General features: G+C 39.1%; 1 protein-coding gene across 4 annotated transcripts in view; it reads right to left on the reverse strand.

The window, feature by feature from the left end:
* Positions 1-2,586: 2,586 nt before the first annotated feature.
* LOC139475958 (tyrosine-protein phosphatase 10D-like) overlaps positions 2,587-23,731 on the reverse strand; it is a 66,076-nt gene continuing 44,931 nt past the window's right edge. For 2 of the 4 annotated variants that reach the window (XM_071259177.1, XM_071259174.1), the window contains 15 exons: positions 23,266-23,529; positions 21,803-21,948; positions 21,531-21,620; positions 20,991-21,054; positions 19,968-20,453; positions 18,868-19,039; positions 17,523-17,607; positions 16,761-16,928; positions 16,303-16,437; positions 14,265-14,387; positions 13,793-13,941; positions 12,963-13,098; positions 12,147-12,249; positions 10,130-10,174; positions 2,587-6,024 (listed from right to left, as the gene is read on the reverse strand). In XM_071259177.1, the coding sequence (XP_071115278.1) occupies positions 5,993-6,024; positions 10,130-10,174; positions 12,147-12,249; positions 12,963-13,098; positions 13,793-13,941; positions 14,265-14,387; positions 16,303-16,437; positions 16,761-16,928; positions 17,523-17,607; positions 18,868-19,039; positions 19,968-20,453; positions 20,991-21,054; positions 21,531-21,620; positions 21,803-21,948; positions 23,266-23,529 (2,198 nt within the window). In that variant the 3' untranslated portion in view covers positions 2,587-5,992. Of the gene's footprint in view, positions 6,025-6,881; positions 6,909-10,129; positions 10,175-12,146; positions 12,250-12,962; positions 13,099-13,792; positions 13,942-14,264; positions 14,388-16,302; positions 16,438-16,760; positions 16,929-17,522; positions 17,608-18,867; positions 19,040-19,967; positions 20,454-20,990; positions 21,055-21,530; positions 21,621-21,802; positions 21,949-23,265; positions 23,530-23,731 lie in introns of all 4 variants that reach the window. The other 2 variants (XM_071259176.1, XM_071259175.1) reach the window with 2 other exon arrangements.

A 23,731-nucleotide genomic window follows, 5' to 3' on the forward strand; every position in this document is an offset into this window, starting at 1 on the left:
TTTCCATCCTTTTTTCACTATTGATGGTGAAACAAATAGAACATGAAAAATCGGTTGATAGCTTGTCCAACCGTCATACCCAAACTGATTGTCAACTCCAAGATTAACAGATGAAATAAGGGAATGAGAGAGTCAGTCAGAGTGTCAGATAGATGTCGGGAGGAAAGACGGAAGTAATGCAGGTCTTAGACGATTACTACTTTCGTGAAACCCACGACCGTTGGTATGGGGCGTGGGACAAGCCAAAAACATAACCGGGGCGAACCAGGATTCGAACCAATGACCCCGGGTTTCTTGGCGTGCCCAAGGGACGCAACTCTGCACAGCGAATTACAACTAATGAAATACAGTCGAGGAAACATTACTGAATGAGTCTGCACACATGACGTCTGCTAATAAAAGGCTGCATTAATTCCTTCCGGTGTTTGGATTCCCAAGGTGGGTTTTGCGATTGTTATCTCAAAAATTGAAGAAATAATACCTTCAAGCATTTTGACATCTCCACTGTCATGCTTGAAGCGAGGCAGATATTGGAAGCTGAGGAACTTGGACGTGTCTTGTGCGACAACACACTACTTTGACAAGGATAACCTGGCGTTTTTTCACCTTTTCATTGGCTTTAAAAGCCAAATAATTGTATACACTGTTCCAATTCCCAAGCTGGTACTGATTGTTGTTAAATCCAAGGGCCTGGTTATGTACCAGGAAGACCAGGGTCACACAAATTTCTAACGCCATGATCTCCGACTTCCTCAGGTTGCCCCTGACATCATCTGAGGCACAGACAACAGTTGTCATCTTGCAGAACTGTTGTCATCTTGCAGAACAGTCTCTATTGCAACATCAAAGTTACAGCAAAACACTGTATATTAGAAAATCACAGGCAACACTGTGTATATCATATTTGTCGCTGTTGTCAAGCTGCCATCCATGCATACATGTACAAGTTCTTAAACAATCTGCAGAATCTAAATCCCAATTTTTGGTAACTGAAAATCCCAAACCATACCAGCAAGGGTCATGGACAATGCCATAAAACTGACCTCTCCCGTTTTATGAAACCCAGGCAGGATTGAAAGCATACCAGGGTGAAGGCGGATCTGGGAAAGAACCAGATCCTGACAGCAGCTAGGGGAGACAACTAGGCCTACCACAACTTGTGTCCCCACGGAGACAAAAGAAGAGAGAAACTCACAGGTATGACTGCATATTTTGATTTATTGAGAAAATATTTAATGTCATATTGCTACAATAATTTTTACAATTTTGACTAACTTTTACACTGCAACTGTACAAAACTTCCAATTTATACAAAAATATATATACCATTATATATAAAACACCCTTGCATAAGAATTATATACATAGCCAGTTGAGTAAAACTACCATGATATGACTGTTTTATGAACACTTGGTTATATCACAATGTACATTTACAACATTTCAAGTCAAAATTAAGATTTAAGTACAAAATACAAAGTTCAAGGAAAATTGCTCCATAGTATACAAACTGGAAGCTATGGAAAGGCTTGTGTAGGCAATGACATTACAAAGTTAAGGAATCAATAAAAGAAAATACAAAACAAAAGGAAAAGTATCAAAGATGAACTTCATCTTAAAGTCTCTACGAAGCTGAAAGAAATTTAGTTAGATGAACGATTTAGGATAATTCTTTCAACTCCAACTCGAGAAGTATTCACAGCCTGAGGCATACTTGTTATTTTACAATCAATAAAGTAACAACCTAATTAATTCAATTAATCCTAAGGCATATTATGAACTTGTTAAAGAAATTATTGAAAGTCAGGGTAAAAAACCCTCACTTTTCTTGATTTTACCATCACACAGACAAAAATATATCAATTACAAATTAATTATTCTCTTTGTTGAGATGTTCATTAAGGAATGTGTATATCTATCACTGTATACTCTTAGCATTGCTTGTCGTAGCTGTTGCTGCATGGAAGATGCCTAACTCACAGCTTACGGCAATAACAAAAAATCATTCATACTGGTAAAAGGTCCAACATTCCAAATAAATGACCAATGTTATAAAACGCAGAGTTACTGAGCTTTCACACATACATAAAAACTCAAACTTTTAATATCAGTCCTTCAAACAACTACAGTATCACCACTTTACAACACTGATGACAAAACAATGGGTATTTGTAATTCAGGTTGAAATAGTGGAAATTGTATACCAACGATCTGGACAGCATATATATGTATATTCACTTTCCTATGTTCTTCAATTTGTTAATGAGCTTAAAAAATGGAATGTTCCATAAGGAAGTCATACATCACCTGAGCTTTGCCTTTGTAGAATTGTGACCATCATGACACATGACAAGTGAATTTCTAATCCAAGCTTAACTTTATCTCACATAAAAAAGTTGATTTTAGTTAGTATTGCATCAGTGTCACCAAGCTATGCTGAAATATTTTGATTAAAAAAAAAGTTAAAATAATGAAACAATATAAGCATATACAGACTATTAATACTTTTTTGTCTCTTAATTCATTTGCATTATAACAGATCTAATATTTAGAGTATAAAATTGAATACTTATTACACATATAGGATACCTACATGATTTGAAATACTTACTTCATTAATATTGTATATCAGCACATTTTATTATCAGTTGTCCCCAGTTTTATAGAACTCTACATTCGGTTGACCACTGAAACAATATTTTCATATCTAAACTATATACAGTACCGATTAGGGCTGGGATGAGTCCAAATTTACTACCCTGGTACCCAATTACCAGACAATTACCCCCTATTACCAGACAATTACCCCCTATTACCAGATCTACCCAGGTACCCTAGGTGGGTGCAAGAGTTGGGTAGAAAATGTCCAATTGGGAATTGTTTGACCAGAGCCCTGGCAAAAAGTATTTAGACACGTGTATAGAACGATCTTGTCATGCATATACCAAAGTTGACTGAAACGTATCTTTATGCAAACATATAAGAGAAGGAATACATCCAGAGTCAGAGAGAAATACGGACATTAGTGACTTGTAGTGTAACCATGGAGTTATAGATCATTTTTGTCAATAAACTCTATATCGTGTAAGTAACCGTGGGTCTGGGTAGTCCTGTGGGTAGCCGGGTCCTACTCAGTACCCTACCGACCAAAGTACGTCATCCCAGCCCTGGTACCGAGAGCTACAAGTCACACCATAACATCAAACTCTCGTCCTACGGTTCCACTGCATGCATATTCGTTTATCAATGTGACATTTATGTAAAAGAAAGACATTATTTGAAGTCGAGGGATACCCAATTTTCTAACGTTTATCATCTACTATTGTACAGATTAAGGTATTTTGTAGTATTTCCATGTCAATGAATGAGCACAAACAATTTAAAATTTAAGAATGAAATGTGGGATATCACTGAGGATGAAATATATCATACAAATGGCTTCAATATGATGTTATTTTTTACAACCTTAGATTTAAATATCTCAACATAAACACATTCTCGGGAATATATGTCAATATCATTGAAAATACATACACAATATGTTTTGTGAAAAACATGCTATTGCTGGTGGCAAACTTGCTATGTATATATGTGTTCACCTTTTGGCAATAGACTGTGGGATAAATAATAGACTGGTGTGACTAGTGAGGAGTAGAGGTCACGAATTTTGTCCTGTCGGCACAAAAAGGCAGTTACAACAAATATCAATGTATTCTGCTTCAGCATCAGCTCATGGAGAACCACCTACATTCTACTTGAGATAGTTTGCCGCTGACAATGAAGTTGTCATGTGACAATTTCAAAAAGTGAAACAATCATAGGTTTCTGGCATGCAACTCTGCACAGTGACTAGTGGCACATTAGATGACTGGGCCACCTGTGCCAAGGCCAAGTAAGAGGTTATTTCAAGTAACTGTGTCTTCCTAATAAATAATTTTGTTTCAGTTGGTAGGAGTGAGTGAGTTGGGTTTAATGCCGCTTTTAACATTATTCCAGTTATATCACGGCATGTCAGCTTATTGTGGGAGGAAAGCCCGAAGTGATGCAGGTCTCAGACGTTTACAACTTTGGTGAAACGGGTATGGTGCGGACAAACCTAGAAACATTATTGAGGCAACCTGGGATTCGAACCCACGATTATAGGTTTCTGGCATGCTAAGGGACATAACTCTGCACAGCGAATTGTTGCGCCTTAGACGACTCCTCAGGTGGTAGGAATATTGCCAGGATCCAGTATTCAGACAATATATTCCCAGAACAGGTGTTATCTAGGGCGGTTACGATTCACTCGCATATTCGGTGAATCGAACCGTATCCATTCATGAATTGAATTCGTTGTTCGGGGCCACAAGAATCGAATATTCATAAATATGCAATCATGTGTATTTACATACCCTGTACCTAAAACATCCATAAGAACATATGGTTACATAGATTTCATTAAAGACAACACTCTTGTAATATTTAATTTGACAGGAATTTGGTCACTGGTCATTGTAGCATTTGAGCAGATACTAAGACTAAGTACCTGGACAAGTTTTCATTAATATCAATAATTAATATTCGTATTCATTACCCTATATTCGTGATACAAATTGTATTTGCCTCATAGTGTATTTGTTGCAGCCCTAGTGTTATCCAGCCTCATGAGGTGTGTTGGTATGGCTGAATGGGGCGTATGCCAATGTGTATTGTAATGCTGTGTATCTGTGGCAAGGTCTACAATATCACATAGGTGTGGAGAAAAAGATACAGGAAATAAAAACAAATATCCATTCGTGAAAGATGGACACAAAATTTACACATAAAAGTTGGCACCATTACACTATAATGCAAACTTAGATCCTTTGCCTTGACGACTTCTTATCACGTGTATCGCTTTCTTAAAAGATGACAAATACCAATTACTGAGCCATGAGATGATGAAATGAAATAAAAACAAGAAACAGTAAATATATCGAGATGGTGTGTTAGAGTGAGTGAGTTTGATTTTACGCCGCTTTAAGCAATGTTCCCGCAATATCACGGCGGGGGACACCAGAAATGGGCTTCACACATTGTACCCATGTCGGGAATCGAACCCAGGTCTTCAGCGTGACGAGCGAACGCTTTAACCACTAGGCTTGCCGACCGCCCCGCCTGTGTTTAGATAAGAGGACTGATTTTGGAAGCTCATAAGTCAGTTTTACAATTACAAAAATTAATTTTGTCACCAAATGTGTTCTACTTTCATACATTTTGATTGAATTGTCAGCTGTCCAGACATAAGCTATAGATCGTTGGGATAGTAAAAACAGTGAGCTAAATACTTTTAGAGAATTGTCTAAAAATATCCTAAAAAGGCATAAAAGGATGAACGCACATGTAAAACATATGACTAGCGACACAAATCTCAAAACTGTGGAACTGTTCACACACACAGGAAAAGGAACACAGAATCCACGTCAAAGAAAATGTCACATACATTGACGACACTTTGCACCAAAATATTTTCATGTATTTAGCTGACGAACAATGACTTGTATAAAACCCTAAATAGGAAATAAAATGAGTTATATTCAGAAAGTTTGGTATATTTGAATCCCTTGAGCTTGATTTGAAGTCCTTCAGTCCTTGGTTAACATATCTGTAATAATGCTCCTAACTTCTATTTGAGCACCGGCACATTGAAATTGATATTTCACAAGACAAGCTACACACATGTATGCATACTGCACTTCACAAACAAAACATTGCATAAGTCAAATTGTCTTGATCAAGTAACTTGACTGTACAAAAATACAAGTCAAAATATCAGTTGGCGCCGTTTCAAATAGTTGAAACATTGCATCTTGTTCCCAGGAATCTTGGTCTATTTCACAATCCAATCCGAATGCTGTTGAAAAACGTCATCCATGATGAAATATCACAATTGTCCGTGACTGACAGGTGTCAATCATGTATCACAACACAAATGATGACCATGACCTCTGAGTATGTCATCACCTCTTTATCATGGAATCTCCACATTGATGCCCTCGTCATCTGAAACGGACGTGATAAGAAACATTGAAATATCACAACTTTAAATCAGTTATTACCAAAATATTTGAAAGAAAACCAAAACATAGAACAAAAATGCAAAATGGCAATAGATTGCTAAATAAGAGGAATGAATGAAAAAGTCACTTTTACCAAGGGTGCTTGAGTGAAATAAAGAGGTTAAAAAGAACTCAAATCATTTTTAACGTTGGATATTTTATCCAGTGAGTTTGACTGTTTCAAATGTTCTTCAAAAATGTGCATGAATATATATGGAAGTTAAGGATCATGAATATTTTTTAGGATACTTTTTTCCAGTGACGACTGAGCAGAATTTCTTAAGAAAATATTCATTCTCCCTTTTTTTGTTCAGTATATGTACAAAACATCAAATATTTACTTCATAAACACTTTCTTTGTTAGTAACATGGCACAGAAAGTGAAATTACTCTACATAAGACAGGGTTATAGATTGCAAACTACTGAAGCAGAAAAACATAAAAAGTTGAAACTTTAAAGGAAACCTTGCAGGTATGTAACTAGGAACTTTTACTCAATAAATTTAAATGTTTAACAACTTCTATTTACTTTTCTCAACTAATAAACCAATACGGAATATTTCCAAATAATAATCTGTTGAACATGCATTCACTCATTCAACCAATTATCCAAACCATTGCCATTTTACCAAATTGCAGGAACTAACAAAACTAAAAGCTAACTTAAACAAAAATCAGTACAGACAGAAAGCAATCGGACAAAGAACTGGCAAAAATCGCTGTATTAGAAAGTCCAAAAGCAACTTAAGCAGGGATTTAGAAACATAGCCACAAGAGTTATCTGCCCTTGCAATAACTCACCGCTACGCTCTAGCATTGTCACTCATGCTAAAATTAGAAAAAAACATTCAACTTAATCTGACTGCGGGGGCTGAAACTGTCTTCTACCATACGTTCATCTCAAACTGATCAAAATGCTGTGTAAAACACTTAAGTATAGAAGTGTTAAATTTAGTGCACATTACAATTTTAAGGTCATCTACTAGAACTTATTATTCTCGAAATCAAAGTCATACATCAGTCTCATAAGTGACCATTTATCATTCATGGTCTACATATCCCAATTTCCACTGCCAATCTAAGTATTATTTTTGTGGAAAACTTCCACATTTGAACTCTCTCCACCTCAGAAAAGATTTATCTAGAGTTACATCCCTTTGAAAAGATAAATCTTCTCCCACTTTAGTCTTTTAAACATGAAAAAATATTCAGATAATAGGGTCAAGGAATCATTTGTCTCCCTGACCAACCAATTAACAGAATCTTTAAAAAAACTGAAATAAAAAAAGCTCTTTAAATAAAGAATATTAAACAAATACCAACTAAGAAATATGTTCCTGTATGAACACAAACATTGAATACTGCGGAAAACAAACACTGCATATTAAATCTATCCTGAACTCATGACGCCACAGAAACAGGGTGATGGTTTGATACAACAGTCTCTTAGAACCACACCCTGAACCAGCAGAATCTAGAGAGTGAGTTGGGGTTAACGCCACTTTAAACAGTATTCCAGTTATATCATGGCGTGTCAGCTTAATGTGGGAGGAAAGCCCGAAGTGATGCAGGTCTCAGATGATTACCACTTCGGTGAAACCCACGAGCACGGGTATGGTGCTGACAAACCTAGAAACATAATCGGGGCGAACTGGGATTCGAACCCAAAATCACAGGTTACTGGCGTGCCCAAGGGACGCAACTATGCACAGCGAATTGCGGCGCCTTAGATGACTGGGCCACCCGTGCCCCCCAGCAGAAACTAAGAATATCACTGCCGATGTAGTAAAAGAACGTATGTCTTGCAGGGTTTCCAATACCAAACTTTCTCCAACCCTCCTGTCAGTACATAAATTACCAACCACATCATTTTCTAGTGAGACTCTAATTCCTTGAGGAAGGACCAAGAAACGTTTCAAAATGTTTTCCATCATTGTGCAACTCAGGTATTAATGCTGTGTGATAATTTGTTTAGGGCAATCAATCCTGATTGTTTTTTCTCATCATTTAGTGTTAATATTTGCTCCATAAATGCCACGATTATCAGGATTTACAAGTGGTACTATATTTCTGTTTCTATGCCATGATGTTTGCTCTGGATTTCAATGAGGTTTTTCCACTGCTGGGAAACTGGTAAAAAACAGCTTGGCGACCTGGTCATATCTTGACATATTTTACTAATAATAAAATTTAGTTTCCAAGACATTTCCAATATACTCACAATCCCTACATAGAACCAAACACCAAGTCATCAAACTGATTGTTTTCTAAATCAAACAAGAGGAGATTACTTATCGCAACCAAAGAATTCAAATGAAACATTCTTAAGTGCACATGAAATTTCTAACTTGTGAATTTTTGCAAAAATGCAAATTTTGTCCAACAATTCATGCTTTTATCATGCAGTTAATGTCCAAAGCTTCCACACACACCTTCATGCAACACATACCGGAGACCTGTCCCAAGCAGGAATAACCTTATGGTCACAGTGTTTCTCTACTTGGTATAGCCTCTCAATAAACTCACAGTATTTCTCTACTTGATATAGCCCCTCAATAAACTCACAGTGTTTCTCTACTTGATATAGCCTCTCAATAAACTCACAGTGTTTCTCTACTTGATATAGCCTCTCAATAAACTCACAGTGTTTCTCTACTTGATATAGCCCCTCAATAAACTCACAGTGTTTCTCTACTTGATATAGCCTCTCAATAAACTCACAGTATTTCTCTACTTGGTATAGCCTCTCAATAAACTCACAGTATTTCTCTACTTGATATAGCCTCTCAATAAACTCACAGTGTTTCTCTACTTGATATAGCCTCTCAATAAACTCAGTGTTTCTCTACTTGGTATAGCCTCTCAATAAACTCACAGTATTTCTCTACTTGATATAGCCTCTCAATAAACTCACAGTGTTTCTCTGCTTGATATAGCCCCTCAATAAACTCACAGTGTTTCTCTACTTGATATAGCCTCTCAATAAAATCACAGTATTTCTCTACTTGATATAGCCTCTCAATAAACTCACAGTGTTTCTCTACTTGATATAGCCCCTCAATAAACTCACAGTGTTTCTCTACTTGATATAGCCTCTCAATAAAATCACAGTATTTCTCTACTTGATATAGCCTCTCAATAAACTCACAGTGTTTCTCTACTTGATATAGCCCCTCAATAAACTCACAGTGTTTCTCTACTTGATATAGCCTCTCAATAAACTCACAGTGTTTCTCTACTTGATATAGCCTCTCAATAAACTCACAGTATTTCTCTACTTGATATAGCTTCTCAATAAACTCACAGTGTTTCTCTACTTGATATAGTCTCTCAATAAACTCACAGTATTTCTCTACTTGATATAGTCTCTCAATAAACTCAAAGTATTTCTCTACTTGATATAGTCTCTCAATAAACTCACAGTATTTCTCTACGTGATATATCCTCTCAATAAACTCAGTGTTTCTCTACTTGATATAGTCTCAACAAATTCACTGTATTTCTCTACTTGAAATATTCTCTCAATAATCTCACAGTATTTCTCTACTTGGAATAGTCTCTCAACAAACTCACATTATTTCTCGACTTGATATAATCTCTCAATAAACTCATTCACATTTTGTAAAACTCAAAAGATATATAGAAGTGTTCAAAACTTTCATGTTTTCCTTTCTGAAACAAAATATCTCTCAAAATATCTGGATTATACGCTTTGAATTAATTAACTATTATCACAAGTTATCTCCCTCTTGACAAAATCTACAAGAAAGTTTTGGAACCATATCAAGCAGGAAATAACATCTAGATCTTGTGAATATTAATAACCAAAAGTGCACTTCGGTATTTCCAACATTAGTAAACATGTGTAGGCAGTTCAACATGACAGAGAGTGAATTAATTCCCTTGAATAAACAACAGTGGTGATGAAGATGGAGATTAGAACAGTGCAACCCCCCACAAGGACAGGTGTTAGTACACATCTCTCTGGGGCTCCCTGTGATTGGTCGAGAATGTGCAGGTTAATCTCGGGCCAAGCAGTTTGCTGTTACCTTCAATAGATAGCTGTGTTGAAAGACTGCTTCTGCTCATGTGACCTAAGGCATGATGGGATATATGTGTAGCACGTACAAACTCTAAATAACTTGTCAGCGTGAATTGTGTAAAAGATGCAGACATTTTAGAAACTGAACATTATTTTTTTAAAAGATGGATGAAAAAAAGCCATAGTGACCTAATCTTAAAAAAATGAAGATTCATGGAAAATGACACCTATTCGAAGATACCTAAATGTCCCATTTCTATACACTGTAGATCCACAGGTTAACCAATCAACGGTTCAACACCCACTTACAAATAGCCAATGAAAACAATGCTTCATTCAAAAAAACGAAAAGCCTGTCAAAAGGAGTAAGTTTCAGATACCTACATAACAGAACAAAATAACCTTTAGCCTTCCCTGAGAACCAGATACCCTCGAACAATGTAAGAAAGTGAACTCAGAAGAAGTCTTCTTCTCCATCTTCTGTTCCCGAGAAGTGTGTGTTGCTATTGACCCTTGTTTCACACATAGCTGATCTAGAAATTTGGTAGTCTATCAATCTACATTCGTAAGGCCCGCTTTTAGCAATATTCCAGCACTATCACGGCGGGGGACACCAAAAATGGGCTTCACACATTGTACCCATGTCGGGAATCAAACCCAGGTCTTCAGCGTGACGAGCGAACGCTTTAACCACTAGGCTACCCGACCGCCCCTCACCAACGAATTAGGAAAATGCAAGCTTACATACACATTTATAAAAAAAACTTTAATAAATTTATAAAACCTAGTTTTAGGTGTTTTGCAGATTTACGTTACCATCCACAACCTAAGCCTGGTTAACGTTTTTTCTTGTTCTTTTTTTTCAAATCCTGCAGTGGCAGGTTATCTCCCTTTATGTCCTTGACTGTTTCACAACATACACTTGCTTCCTAATATATACAAGCTTCAGCTAGGTATGTAGTGGGAAATGTCGAAATAGACTGCATAAATGACATCAAGGTTTAACCATCTTAAATATTACTGGCTTGAGATGTTTGACAAAGAGCTTTTGGAACTACCCATAAGGCCCGGGAACATCAACAACCGATGACTAAAATACACCAATCTCATTAAAATCAGATCTTTGACACCTGATAATACCTCTCTGCATGGAGATCTAAGGTCACCCCCAGGGGAGGTCATGTAGCTGAACTTTCTAATCAGCCAATCAGCATCAAGGCGTCTAAATTATCAGTACTCATGAGCGAAACATTCAGATAAGACTATCTGATTTCTGTATTAAGAATACAAATCTAATCAAGGAAATAGGAATGCAAATTACAACACCATGTATATATATAGTGGTGGACATCTACATCCTGTCATTTGTGAATGTATGGCATCTACACCCAATAGGGACACTGTGGGGGTATATTTGAGTTCAATTTGCGGTTTTGGGGCAGAGATAGAAAATTCTGAGTCAAAGCGGTAATATCACTGAGCAGAAATGATTTCGAAAGCTGACCTCTGATTGTCTCAAAACCCCATCCATTTTCATTGGAGGGTCAAAGTTTCGTCTTCATCTTCTATGGTAGCGTCTTGAGATTTTGACGTACACAGGTGAGTGAGTGAGTGAGTATGGTTTTACGCCGCTTTTAGCAATATTCCAGCAATATCACGGCGGGGGACACCAGAAATGGGCTTCACACATTGTACCCATGTCAGGAATCGAACCCGGGTCTTCGGCGTGACGAGTGAACGCTTTAACCACTAGGCTACCCGACCGCCCCTGACGTACACAGGTACCGTATCAGAATGATATATCTGATTTTAATGAGATTGAAAATACACCAGATATTATGAAGTAGTCAGTGGCAAAGACCCATAAGTTAAAGCACAGATAATAGATATCGTAAAGTTAGTAAAAGAAAAAATACAGCAGATTTATATCCTCTTCCCACTAAGTTGGGTTAGAATCTGATATAATCCCCAAGTTACTTGGTCTGAGAAAAGTTCTATGAAAGACCATCGCAGGGTGAACCTACCTTCATAGGCAACATTGACGTGACCCACATTGGCGTAGGTGGCCTCGTCCTCACGCCCTTCTAACACACACAGCAGGCACTCATGAATAAACTTGTATTGTTGCTGAAACAGACATCATTGATTGTGGTCATGACATCAAAGAAAACTTGCCTTATACATGGGATCATTTCTTAACACACACAGATCATTAGAGATAAAAAAAAATATTATTCATACTCAACTAAATCTATAATTGTGAAAGAAATAATGATAAAGTGAGGTGATAAAGGCATTAATGTCACTTCCAAGATTATTGCACTTATATGACGATATGCCTGCACATATGAGTGTGTGGCTGCCAGTACTAGTCCAGACTAGTGCCAGTTCTACAGTGCTAGCCCACTGACATACCAGACTGTACTTTGACCTAGTATACGGATTCAGAGCCGACCAATCTTAGCTTAATCCCCTCGATGCCGAACTCCAGGCAGGGTAACAACAAGTACAATCTTTTAATGTCTTTTGGTGTGACACGGCTGGGGATTGAACTCATGACCTTCCGCTCTTCGATAAAGATGAGGATAAGACATAAACACTAATATTTGAAAGAGTGAGTTTGTTGGATTTCATGCTGGTTTTAGAAATATTCCAGCAATATCATGACAAGGGACACCAGAATTGGCCTTCACACATTTGCGGAATTTGGGCGTTCAGTGAGATGAACGATTGCTTTAACCACTCGGCTACCCCACCACCCCCTCATATATGAATATTGACGTGATGAGGGTGAGGCACTGCTCATCTAAGGTGTTATATCGAGATCCTCGTGAACCTACCTCAGTTTGCACCATCAGGACTCTCTCCTTTCTCAACTTATAGACAATCTGGTATATATCTACAATGTCCTTCTCCTTGATGTGCTGTAAACAGTGGTCCAGCACGATGAACGTCCCTGACCGACCAACTCCGGCACTGCAACAATAAAACACAGTCTCAAACATCACATTCATGGCTTGGCACTGGCCGCGGACATTCCTCCATCTACAACACCTAGGGCTGAAACAACTCATCAAATTAGCGACTATGCTTGTCATAAAAGGCGACTAACGGGATCGGGGGATCAGGCGAGCTGACTTGGTTGATGCATGTCATCGATCCCAACCGCGTGGACCGATACACATATCAATCACTGGATTGTCTTGTCCAGACTTGATTATTTACAGACCGCCGTCATATAGCTGGAATATTGCTGAGTGTGGCGTTAAACAACAAACAAACAAACAAACATTAAATTATCCATCCATCTCATGTCCATGGCCAGACAAGTAAAACCATCATGGTTAATATCACTGTTGTGCTTCGCTACTGACAGATTTAAATACAAAATAACAACACCAGAGAAAAATCAGTCAAACTTATCCCCCAAAACAGATAAAAAGACAGAAGGCAAAATAGCGGTGACAATTATATGAATGTATCAGTGAAAATCACTGATGACACCAGGTGTTAAAACAAATATACTGTAGATAATTCATTTTTCCATTTATTGTTATTCATATGCAGTTATGTGGAAACCAATTCCACTAAAACTAAAGTCAAATATCAAACGTAAGTACACCCCAAAGCTACCGAACTGAGATGAAGTCAGCAGTGGTTGACAGCCTACCTGCAGTGTGTAATGATGGGGCCACCATCTCTGAACATCTTCTCTCGTACAGTGCGGACAAATCGTAGGAGAGATGTGGGATCTTTGGGAACACCAAAATCAGGCCAGGCTTTGTAATGGAAGTGTCGGATCTGCCGGGCTTGTTCTCCCTGGAAACAATAGGAGTGCTCTCAGAACATACCCTTGTCACTGGTAAACCCTACATACTACTTTCCTTGCCCTTTTTCAAGATTCCATGCACAACTCTAAGACAGACCAAGAAATTCAAAAGGGTTCAAAAATTAAAAAATTGCAGTGATACTATAGTCTATTATTTTTGGTGCACAATTAATTTTCGGGTTAATAAAACAAAGGCAGACGTCTTGGTTTTGAAATATGTACAGGCATTCTTTAAGTTGAGATGATAGACAAAATTGACAATGATGTAATAGAGGTAGGGTATTGGCAGTTTAATGTAGGCAAGATGTCTTACCAACTGTATCTTAAACTCTGATATTGTCCAGTCAGGAAGATGGGTTTCATTCAATATTGCAACTTGCAGGTCTCCATAAAACTTCGGCTCAGAATCATTCGGCCAGTAGTGGTCACTTTTCTCCTGCAGGACAACAAACAAGGCAAGGAATAAACACAAGCTTACACCATGTCTAGGGCTAGACTCACACATTAGAGAACTGAAAACATTGGTAAAACCAACAAATTTCAGGAGAATATTAATGATGTAAGTTGGCAAATTGAATGTTGTCAAAAGATAGTGAAAGATCAAATTTATTTATTTTTATTAATATAGTATCATGTTTGCAGTTATAATGATGACTTGTGTGTAAATTCAAATCTTTTCAAAAAGAATTCCTTCTCCTCCTATAAGACAATGAAACCAAAAACTCCAACCCATTTCAGCCTGCCCTTAAACTGCCCCTACAAGCTTAAAAAGAAAACTCCTTCAGTATTGTTAATGTAGAATGAACTTCTGCTTTCCAACTTCATGCCTAAAGGTCTCGGGAACCTTTATATTTGACAAGAGAACCAAAATCCAACACCAGAATATCAAAAATGTTAGAAGGAAAAGATCCTGAACACTTTTCCTGCAGTGAATGTAATTGTACCTCCTCATTTACAAAACCACCGGCGAAGTCCTGAAATAGGTCACAGGTCATTCACAGGTCATTCACAGGTCATAACAGGTTATCACAACACACTAAATACACATGATGCTCGGCAATCTTGGGTTGGTTTTTAAAAATATTAATAAGGGTGTGACATCATATCAAGTACAAGAACTCAAGTAAATAGGGAAAACAAACAACACACTGGTACACCACCTTACAGTAAACACAGTCAAGGATTATCTAATATACACTACTCCTCAAAATACACTTCCCCAATTATTTACGTATGAGTGAGTGAGTGAGTATGGTTTTACGCCGCTTTTAGCAATATTCCAGCAATATCACGGCGGGGGACACCAGAAATGGGCTTCATACATTGTACCCATGTCGGGAATCGAACCCGGGTCTTCGGCGTGATGAGCGAACGCTTTAACCACTAGGCTACCCGACCGCCCCTTATTTACGTATGACTTGACGTTGGATCAGGACAAGTGTTACAAGTGTTACAGTACTGATTGAGTACAGTCACACCAAGATCATGTGTGAGTGAGTGAGTATGGTTCAACGCCCAGTGCCAGTTCCAGAGGGGGGTCCCCAAACCCCACCCAGCTCCCCCCAGCTCACATCTAATGACATTTTGTATGCGCATTTCCTTCCATAACATGTTGGATTGGTTGTGAAAACTTGGTTGTGGTTTCCATGTAGTGTTTGTGTTTTTGGGGTGGCATCCCTCACCCCCACTGAAGTAACAAATGGTGAAATGGCCAAGTGGAACCCCCTCTTTTTTAAAATCCTTGGACCGCCCCTGATGCCAATCTTAGCAATACTCCAGCTACTATATTCACTCTTAACAAATAGACCAAACTGTAAGTGATCTAAGTGGCCTGCACTAAGTCTGAAAATTTACATGACAGTCCATATCTTCTTGAGTATATCTCAGATGTTTTACAAAAAAACACAACAGTATGGAACAGGTATCTTATTGCGTATTAGCTGTAACAGAAACCTTTTATTCTTAGTTTGTTCTCAAGGGCTACTTCACTTGGCTCAAATACATAAAATGTTTCACATATTGGCCCAAATACATACATTGGTTCACATATTGGCCCAAATACATAAAATGCTCACATATTGGCCCAAATACATACATTGGTTCACATATTGGCCCAAATACATACAATGGTTCACATATTGGCCCAAATACATAATGCTTCACTGGTTCTTTCTTGTGGTTTACCAGTAATGGTTAAAGTTACAGTCAAGGGGAGATGATTAAAATGAATGAGACGATAGGGAAAAACAACTGAAAATTAGTTTCCGGTTAAAACACAACGAATTGAAAAACAAATCAAGAAAAAAAAATATAGGCATAAACTTTGGGACAATGAACTGAAGGTTTCTTACCCGTCCTTTCTCCATACACTTGGTCAGCATGACGATGTTCCGGGCATTCTGTTCCCATAACATTCTCCACAGATCATCGCGCGTCGACGGGAGAGGGCCCTGGGTCGCGATGTATTCTCTCTTCGACACGAAACCCTGGCAACAAGAAGATTAATCATCATATCCTTCTCATGACAATTGTCATCATTCAGGATTTCACTTTTACATCAAAACAATGAAATCATTTTGAACATAGTCAAATATTCAAATCTAAAATAATTCTAACAACAGTTCATAGGATAAAAAGAATATCAATTCCCTTGACATTACCAGTAACAAGGAATATTTGTAAATCCAAACTTTCAAAAAAAATTCAAATACCGCAGAATGTGTAAATCATACAAGTTCTAACACAACGTTTATACTAAAACCTATTAATGTGAACCAGTGGCAGATGATACGGAAGGTGAGATACTCACAGGCATATAATTAGCATTGATGTAGTCCGAGCCCTCGTCATCGTCCGTGGGGAGGAGTTTCACCCGAGAGTGGTCGTACGGCAGGATGTTCGTGAATCGGTTCTTGGGTCTGTTTGCTGGGAACTCGGCTGCCATACACGGCTGATCCCTTCCAACCTCTTTCAAGTCCTGTTTTGTTAGAAAATACATAGTGTAGTTCAAAACCCTGTCAAGGAAAATATTGTCAAGGAGACTCTCATGAACCTAGAACAAAGGGATAACGGATATGGTATTCCACTCAGTCTGGGATAACGGATATGGTATTCTACTCAGTCCGAGATAACGGGATATGGTATTCCACTCAGTCCGGGATAACGGGATATGGTATTCCACTTAGTCCGGTATAACGGATATGGTATTCCACTCAGTCCGGGATAACGGATATGGTATTCCACTCAGTCTGGGATAACGGATATGGTATTCTACTCAGTCCGAGATAACGGGATATGGTATTCCACTCAGTCCGGGATAACGGGATATGGTATTCCACTTAGTCCGGTATAACGGATATGGTATTCCACTCAGTCCGAGATAACGAATATGGTATTCCACTCAGTCCGGGATAACAGGATATGGTATTCCACACAGTCCGGGATAATGGGATTTGGTATTCCACTCAGTCCTTTGTTATTCTTCTATTATTGGAACTGTTTTATTTGAAATCAAAAATATTGAGCACAAATTCAAAATGCCAACAATATTGGCATATACTGTCCCCCTCACCTCATACTCCTCCGCATATCTGAAGTCTGAGTCGGCGGTCATTTTCCTCACATGGTCCTTGAACTCAGCCAACTTCACTGGACGACTGGGGGAGAATAACAAAGTTTATTAGTGACAGGGTTAGAAATAACCGAGTGCATAAAATTGTGCAGTCTGTGCACTACTGCAAATATCACTTCACACGCACCAGTGTGTGGCTTATGTCATCCAGACGTCATTGTTGACGTCATTGATGATGTAAGGTCAGAATGACGTCACACTAGAAACGACGTCAAAGCTGAAGTATGTTAATGACATTCGACTATTGTGGTTTTCCAAGTGCATTTTCTTAAAGTATCTCCCAAAACGATTTCGAAATAACGGGTACAAAAGAAATTATTACACTCACATGTCTGTCAAAAAGATTTTACGAAACTCGTGTAAGAATTCATGTAATTCCGTCACTCTCATTAGGCAAATCCATACATTCCGACACTCGTTTAGTAAAATCAGTACGACACACGTGCTCATATAATAATCACTATGTATTACTCTGTGTCTCGCTGGACTAAACAAGCTTCAAGGCGATTGGTTTTTTCTTGCATCTTACCCTACAAACACAAGCAGAATCATCACAAACTTTCTGTGAATCTTGTTCATCAGGTTCCAAGTATATCTAGGTATATCATGTATCAAGCTTGTTACAATGTTAATACCATCATGTTTCTAAAGTGTTATTTTTTTAGTTTTTTAATACTGCGCAAACCCGAAATTGAATCACTATTACACTTTTCCCCACTATTAGACCCTGACAAAATACCGTATTCAACGTAATAAGCGCCCCGCTCTAATAAGCGCCCACGGCAATATTTGCTAAGATATTGGCTAGTGAACAATCCCAATTAGCACCCCTTCCGATTGATCAATTTTCAAAAGACTTATTTATTCTTGTATAATAGGCACTCGTGTGTTATATGCATCCTTAAATATGGGCAATTAAATTCTGGAAAAATATATATGTCGTATATAAACATTTCAGGCTGTCAACATAAACCACAACATTTATCCTTTAACTCTGTTTTTTTTGCCAAAATAATATTCTAATAAGAGCCCCTATTTCTAATTTTGAGAGTGGCCTGGGCATTTATTCCGTCGAATACAGTATATTTGTTTCCCAGCAGCAGATCTTGGTCAAGATGAATAAGGCCATTTTCATGCCTAAACATCATCAAATCTGAGGTAGAGTATATCAGTTGCCTGGTTGTACCACTGTGACAAATGGTACCCCATCAAATATTCAACTAAACAAGACGACAGTTGTGGTCATTCAGTTGGGGCAAGACAGGAGACAAGGGAGGCAACTCACCTAAACTTGTGCATACTGGACTGCTCGAACTGTATGCGGTCACCATTGTACTTATGTGCCCGTTTAGGAATTCGTCGGCGAAGGAAGATGAGTACGGCAGCAATGATGGCGATGATGAGGATGGCTGCGATGACACCTCCAATAATACCCCCGGCATTGCTGGGTGTGGCAGCTGTTAGGAGAGTGAGAGAGTAAGTTTCAGAGAGGAAAATCCACAATGAGACAGACAGAAGCTGTATCTTTCAAATATGCCGACTGCATGTTAGTCCCAAATGATGTGGGTGCTTGCTGCCTATTATAACTAGCATCATTACGTTCCCTGGTTAAACAAGAGTCATCAGAGGATGACATATCCCCCGGTCACGTGCAATTCGGAAATGGCGTTTGGCTACTAAAACCCCACTTTTGGTTCATTGCCATTGGAAACCTTTCAGTTCAGTGAAGAAAACAAAAATGCTGTTCAGAAGTCTTCAAAATCTTAAATCATCAAAGACACCAGTTCACCATGAGACTGATCTATATAGAAAGTTTTGAGTTCTGCTCTGGAAACGGAAAACGGACAGCTGACTGACGGATGGACGGATGGACGGACAAACATGCTGATTGCTATATCCCTCCATTTTTCAACCGGGGGAAAATAAAATTAACAATTAATCATTCACACATAAAGCTGACATGGCAGTCCCATCGAAGAATAAGAGTGGGCTATAACAGGCTTTTTGTTTGATGCACTTCAGCTATATGATGGGAGTCTGCAAATAATAGAGTCAGGACCACACAATCCAGTGATTGACATCATAAGCATAGATCTACGTAATTGGGATACGATGACATTCAACCAAGCTTGACCACCCGATCCCATTAGTCGCCTTACAACAATGTGAGAAAGTTTGATTTTACGCCGCCTTTAGCAATATTCCAGCAATATCACGGCGGGGAATACCAGAAATGGGCTTCACATGTTGTTCCCATGTCGGGAATCACACCTGGGTCTTCGGCATGACGAGTGAAAGCTTCTACTTAACCACTAGGCTACCCGACCACCCCTACTAATGAGAATTCAATAATCAACAAGCCACAGGATGCCTCATACCACCCACCTGTTGTTATTCTCTGTGAGTATGCTGTGTCCTTGTATCCACCGATGGTGTACGCCCGGAGCTTGAAGTAGTAGGTCGTCTCTGGCTTCAGAGGGCCGTTACAGTAGTCTGTGTTGCCACAGCTGGTCTGGGAGCCGACCGTGAACACCTTGTACGTCACCGTCTCCGCAGCCCGCCTCCTCCTCCCAGGGACACCGCACGTGGAGTCTACCTGGAAGAAGTCGGAGCAGTTGCCGATGGTCTGGTAGGCCTTGATGGAGGCCTTCTGCTGGGCCTCCTTCCAGCTGGGCAACTGGGGCGACGTCAGCTCGTTAATGCTCACGTCGGTCGACACGATCACTGTGTATTGGATGATCCGTCCGTTGGCGTCCGAGAAGGAGTTGGGGAAGGTCACCTTCACGAATGTTTCGCCAACATTTCCAGGTTCCGTGGACGCTTGTCGTGGCTTAGCAGTGTCCTGCGTGAAATCAGCCTTCAGAGCTGGTGCTGTGGGGAGAATGGTTACCAGCTGGTCATGAGGAGTATTATGGAGCATAGGTATCGAGAGAGACGACATGCATCTTATTTCACATCACCATTCTCTGTCTGTTCTCTGTTTGTGAACAGTCCATAGTGGCTTATGGATGAATTGGAAATAGAAGCATTGTCAATTTAATCAAAGTTTGTCTTGAATTTTTGGTTAAATGTGAAAAATGTTGGAATACATGGCATGCATGATGTCAATTAATAAGACATATATCAGGTCTATTTAAACACTGCATGACAACGTTTGTATCAGGCATTTCTCTACCATAACGAAAGTTTATATGTTCAATTTAAGATATATATGGATATTTTTTTATGTTTTGGTTTGGTTTGTTGTTTTACACTGCACTCAGCAATATTCCAGCTATATGACGGCGGTCTGTAAATAATCGAGTCTGGACCAGACAATCCAGTGATTTACATCATTGAACATCGATCGATTATGTAATAAGAACAATAATGTTGTTGTTGATGTTGTTGTTGTTGTTGTCCTCTTACCTGCTGTGCCCAGTTGGACTGTTGCTTGTCCCGGAGTCCCAAGCGCCACAGTAAATGCCCGCACCTGAATAAGACACGACTTTATCAGCTTGTGGAAATACATAGCCACGAACATCATAGAAGTGCATACTTCCTTTTGATTTTGTCTGAATAAAAATGAATAATAAAATGCAGCAACAAACACATAATGATTTACATGTGGTTACTGATCCACAACATAAACATCTGATTCATCATAACCTGCACACCCATCACACAAGGTAAGTCCCTCTCAAAGGCAACATGCAATTGGTCTACCTAAAAAAAATATATTTCTCAAATACCACGTAAGCCACAAGTTTCATCATGGCAAACAAGAATTTGTGGTATTGTTAAAGAACTTGGTGGTGTTTGTAGTTGTTCTGTGAACTGTCCACAGTTATCATTCCTTGTCTCAAACAAGACATAATGGTTGCTCTCAAGTTTGAATTAGTTTGTTGCGTTCTGAGAGGAAAAGATCCATTCATCGAGGAATATTTATTTTTTTTCAGCAAAACTCACAGAAACAGTATAGAAGAAGCCGGCTCTGAGGCCAGTCAACTCCAGCCTCCGTCTGCTTCTGTCAGCTTCCGTGCTTCCATTGTCTTTAGGCTGCAACAAAGACACGATCATCATCATCACTTCACAAGAAAACATCACTGAACATGACTACACTGAGTGAGTGAGTTGAGTTGAGTTTAAGGCCGATTTGAACAGTATTCCAGTTACATCACAGCGTGTCAGCTTGATGTGGGAGGAAAGCCCCAAGTGATGCAGACAAGAGATGTACCCACCCCATTGATTGATTGATCATAACCGGAATAGGAGATGACGTAACGTTGGACCTCCCCATTCGTGTACTGAGGCTCGTTCCATGTGACCAGCACAGACGTCAGACTCGTCGTCCTTACAGCATTCACGTTACGCACTTTGGATGGAGCTGGAAAAGAGGAATACATGAAACATCATCAACCTTTATGGAGCATCATTTGTACAAAGTTTCCTTGCAGTTCCTTTGGATTGCTGTCAGCTTCCAATCTATCTTGCACCCACTTGCACAAAGCGATCTTAGCGCTATGATGACCGTAACTCCCAAACTTTAACATAGGCTTACAATAGTCTTAGCACTAAGATCACTTTGTGCAAGTGGATCCAGAACCGATACCATTGCTGCTACACAGCTGTCAGTGAGTAGTGCTGCTCATAGATGGCGTCAGCTATATTCCAGCTACTGTAAATCGTGAAATTAATGCGTCCCCAAAAGAATGCGACCACTGGACCCTAGACCAAAATGCGACACCCCCTCCTCTCAAGCATCAGTGGATTTCTATCTAAAGATGTCCTCAGTTAGGTTTAGAATCCTCACCTTAATCCAATCTTACATTAATCCAATCACACACCAAATAGCACCGCTTATTAGCGCTGAGTAATTTTCGCTAAAACAATACATGCACGCTGACTCGTGTCGGCCTTTGACGCAGTCGCAAAGAACAAAGGGTGGCATCTGTCTGGACTTGCAGGTGTGATCAGTGACTAGAACTCTTGTCTTGACCCCAGCAGTGACAATTCACAGGACGTAATTAGTGGTTGAATGACATTGTTTATATACTTTTTTAAACAAGGGCTGCTCAATAAACAGTGGTGTGGAATACATCAGCGTATGTCTAAGTTGGTATTTTTGCTATCCAAAATGTCTCATTGTTGATATAAATGAGATGTTTAAAAATGCGAGCAAAGACCACACACATTTTTGGCATTTAATTCAGGCTCGCATTTATTTCAAGATTTACAGTATATCAACACAGGCTGGAAAAAATCAAAGCCAGGTTCAGAAAAAACAGTAGTTGATGACACACATTTATCCTCCAACCACATAAATCTTACGCAAATCATAGGGTATTGCAGACTTGACACCCACAATACTAAACATGTGACCAGTCAAACGATATGAAGCAACACGACTGAATAGAAACATTCAAACCTAAATATATTTTGATTAAAACTTCCACGAACCAAGGTCACCTTAAGCATTTTACAAATCAGAGAATCACAATGTCATATTTTGTACACAAAGATAAAGACAAAGACAAAACCGTTGATTGTCTCCATGAACTTATCATCAACATGGAAGAAAAATAAGGTGTGAAGGTATTTAAAAACTGAAGATCTGATTTCTTTTCATCTATGGAGGTATTAACGTACATAATCTGCAACTTATTTATTGCAGTATAAACGGAGGATGAAGCAAGTAACTTACCAGCCTCTTTGGTCCGTATTAACAATGTCTGACTCTCGCTCTTGTCTCCAGCGACGGTGCGCACGGTGATGTTGTAGTTGGTGTAGGGCTGCAGGTTGCTGACCGTCACCTCATGTACCTGGGAGCTGTAGTTGTGGTTCCAGCATGTCACTCCCCCGTTATCGCACATAACAACAAACGCATCAGCGTTGCCATTCAGCTCCCCGAACTGGATCTTGATCTCATTGGACATTGAGGAGTGGGTGACAGGCACTGGGTTTGGTCCTAAAACAGAATTAAAGAATCCAGTACCCTAAAATAAACAAATCCTGAATCTATCAGTGATCAGTGTTGCATCAACACCAGTGAGCTTTTCACATTAATGTTTGAGGAAGCCAAAAATACCTGGTCCTGAACGTTTATATGGGTAGGCTCCACTGGTTATGTCCATCTAGTCTGGAGCTCCGTTATCTAGTCTGAAGACTAG

The sequence above is a fragment of the Haliotis cracherodii genome, unplaced genomic scaffold, assembly GCF_022045235.1.
Source record: "Haliotis cracherodii isolate W230 unplaced genomic scaffold, xgHalCrac1.p SCAF_3, whole genome shotgun sequence".
Classification (NCBI taxonomy): domain Eukaryota; kingdom Metazoa; phylum Mollusca; class Gastropoda; order Lepetellida; family Haliotidae; genus Haliotis; species Haliotis cracherodii.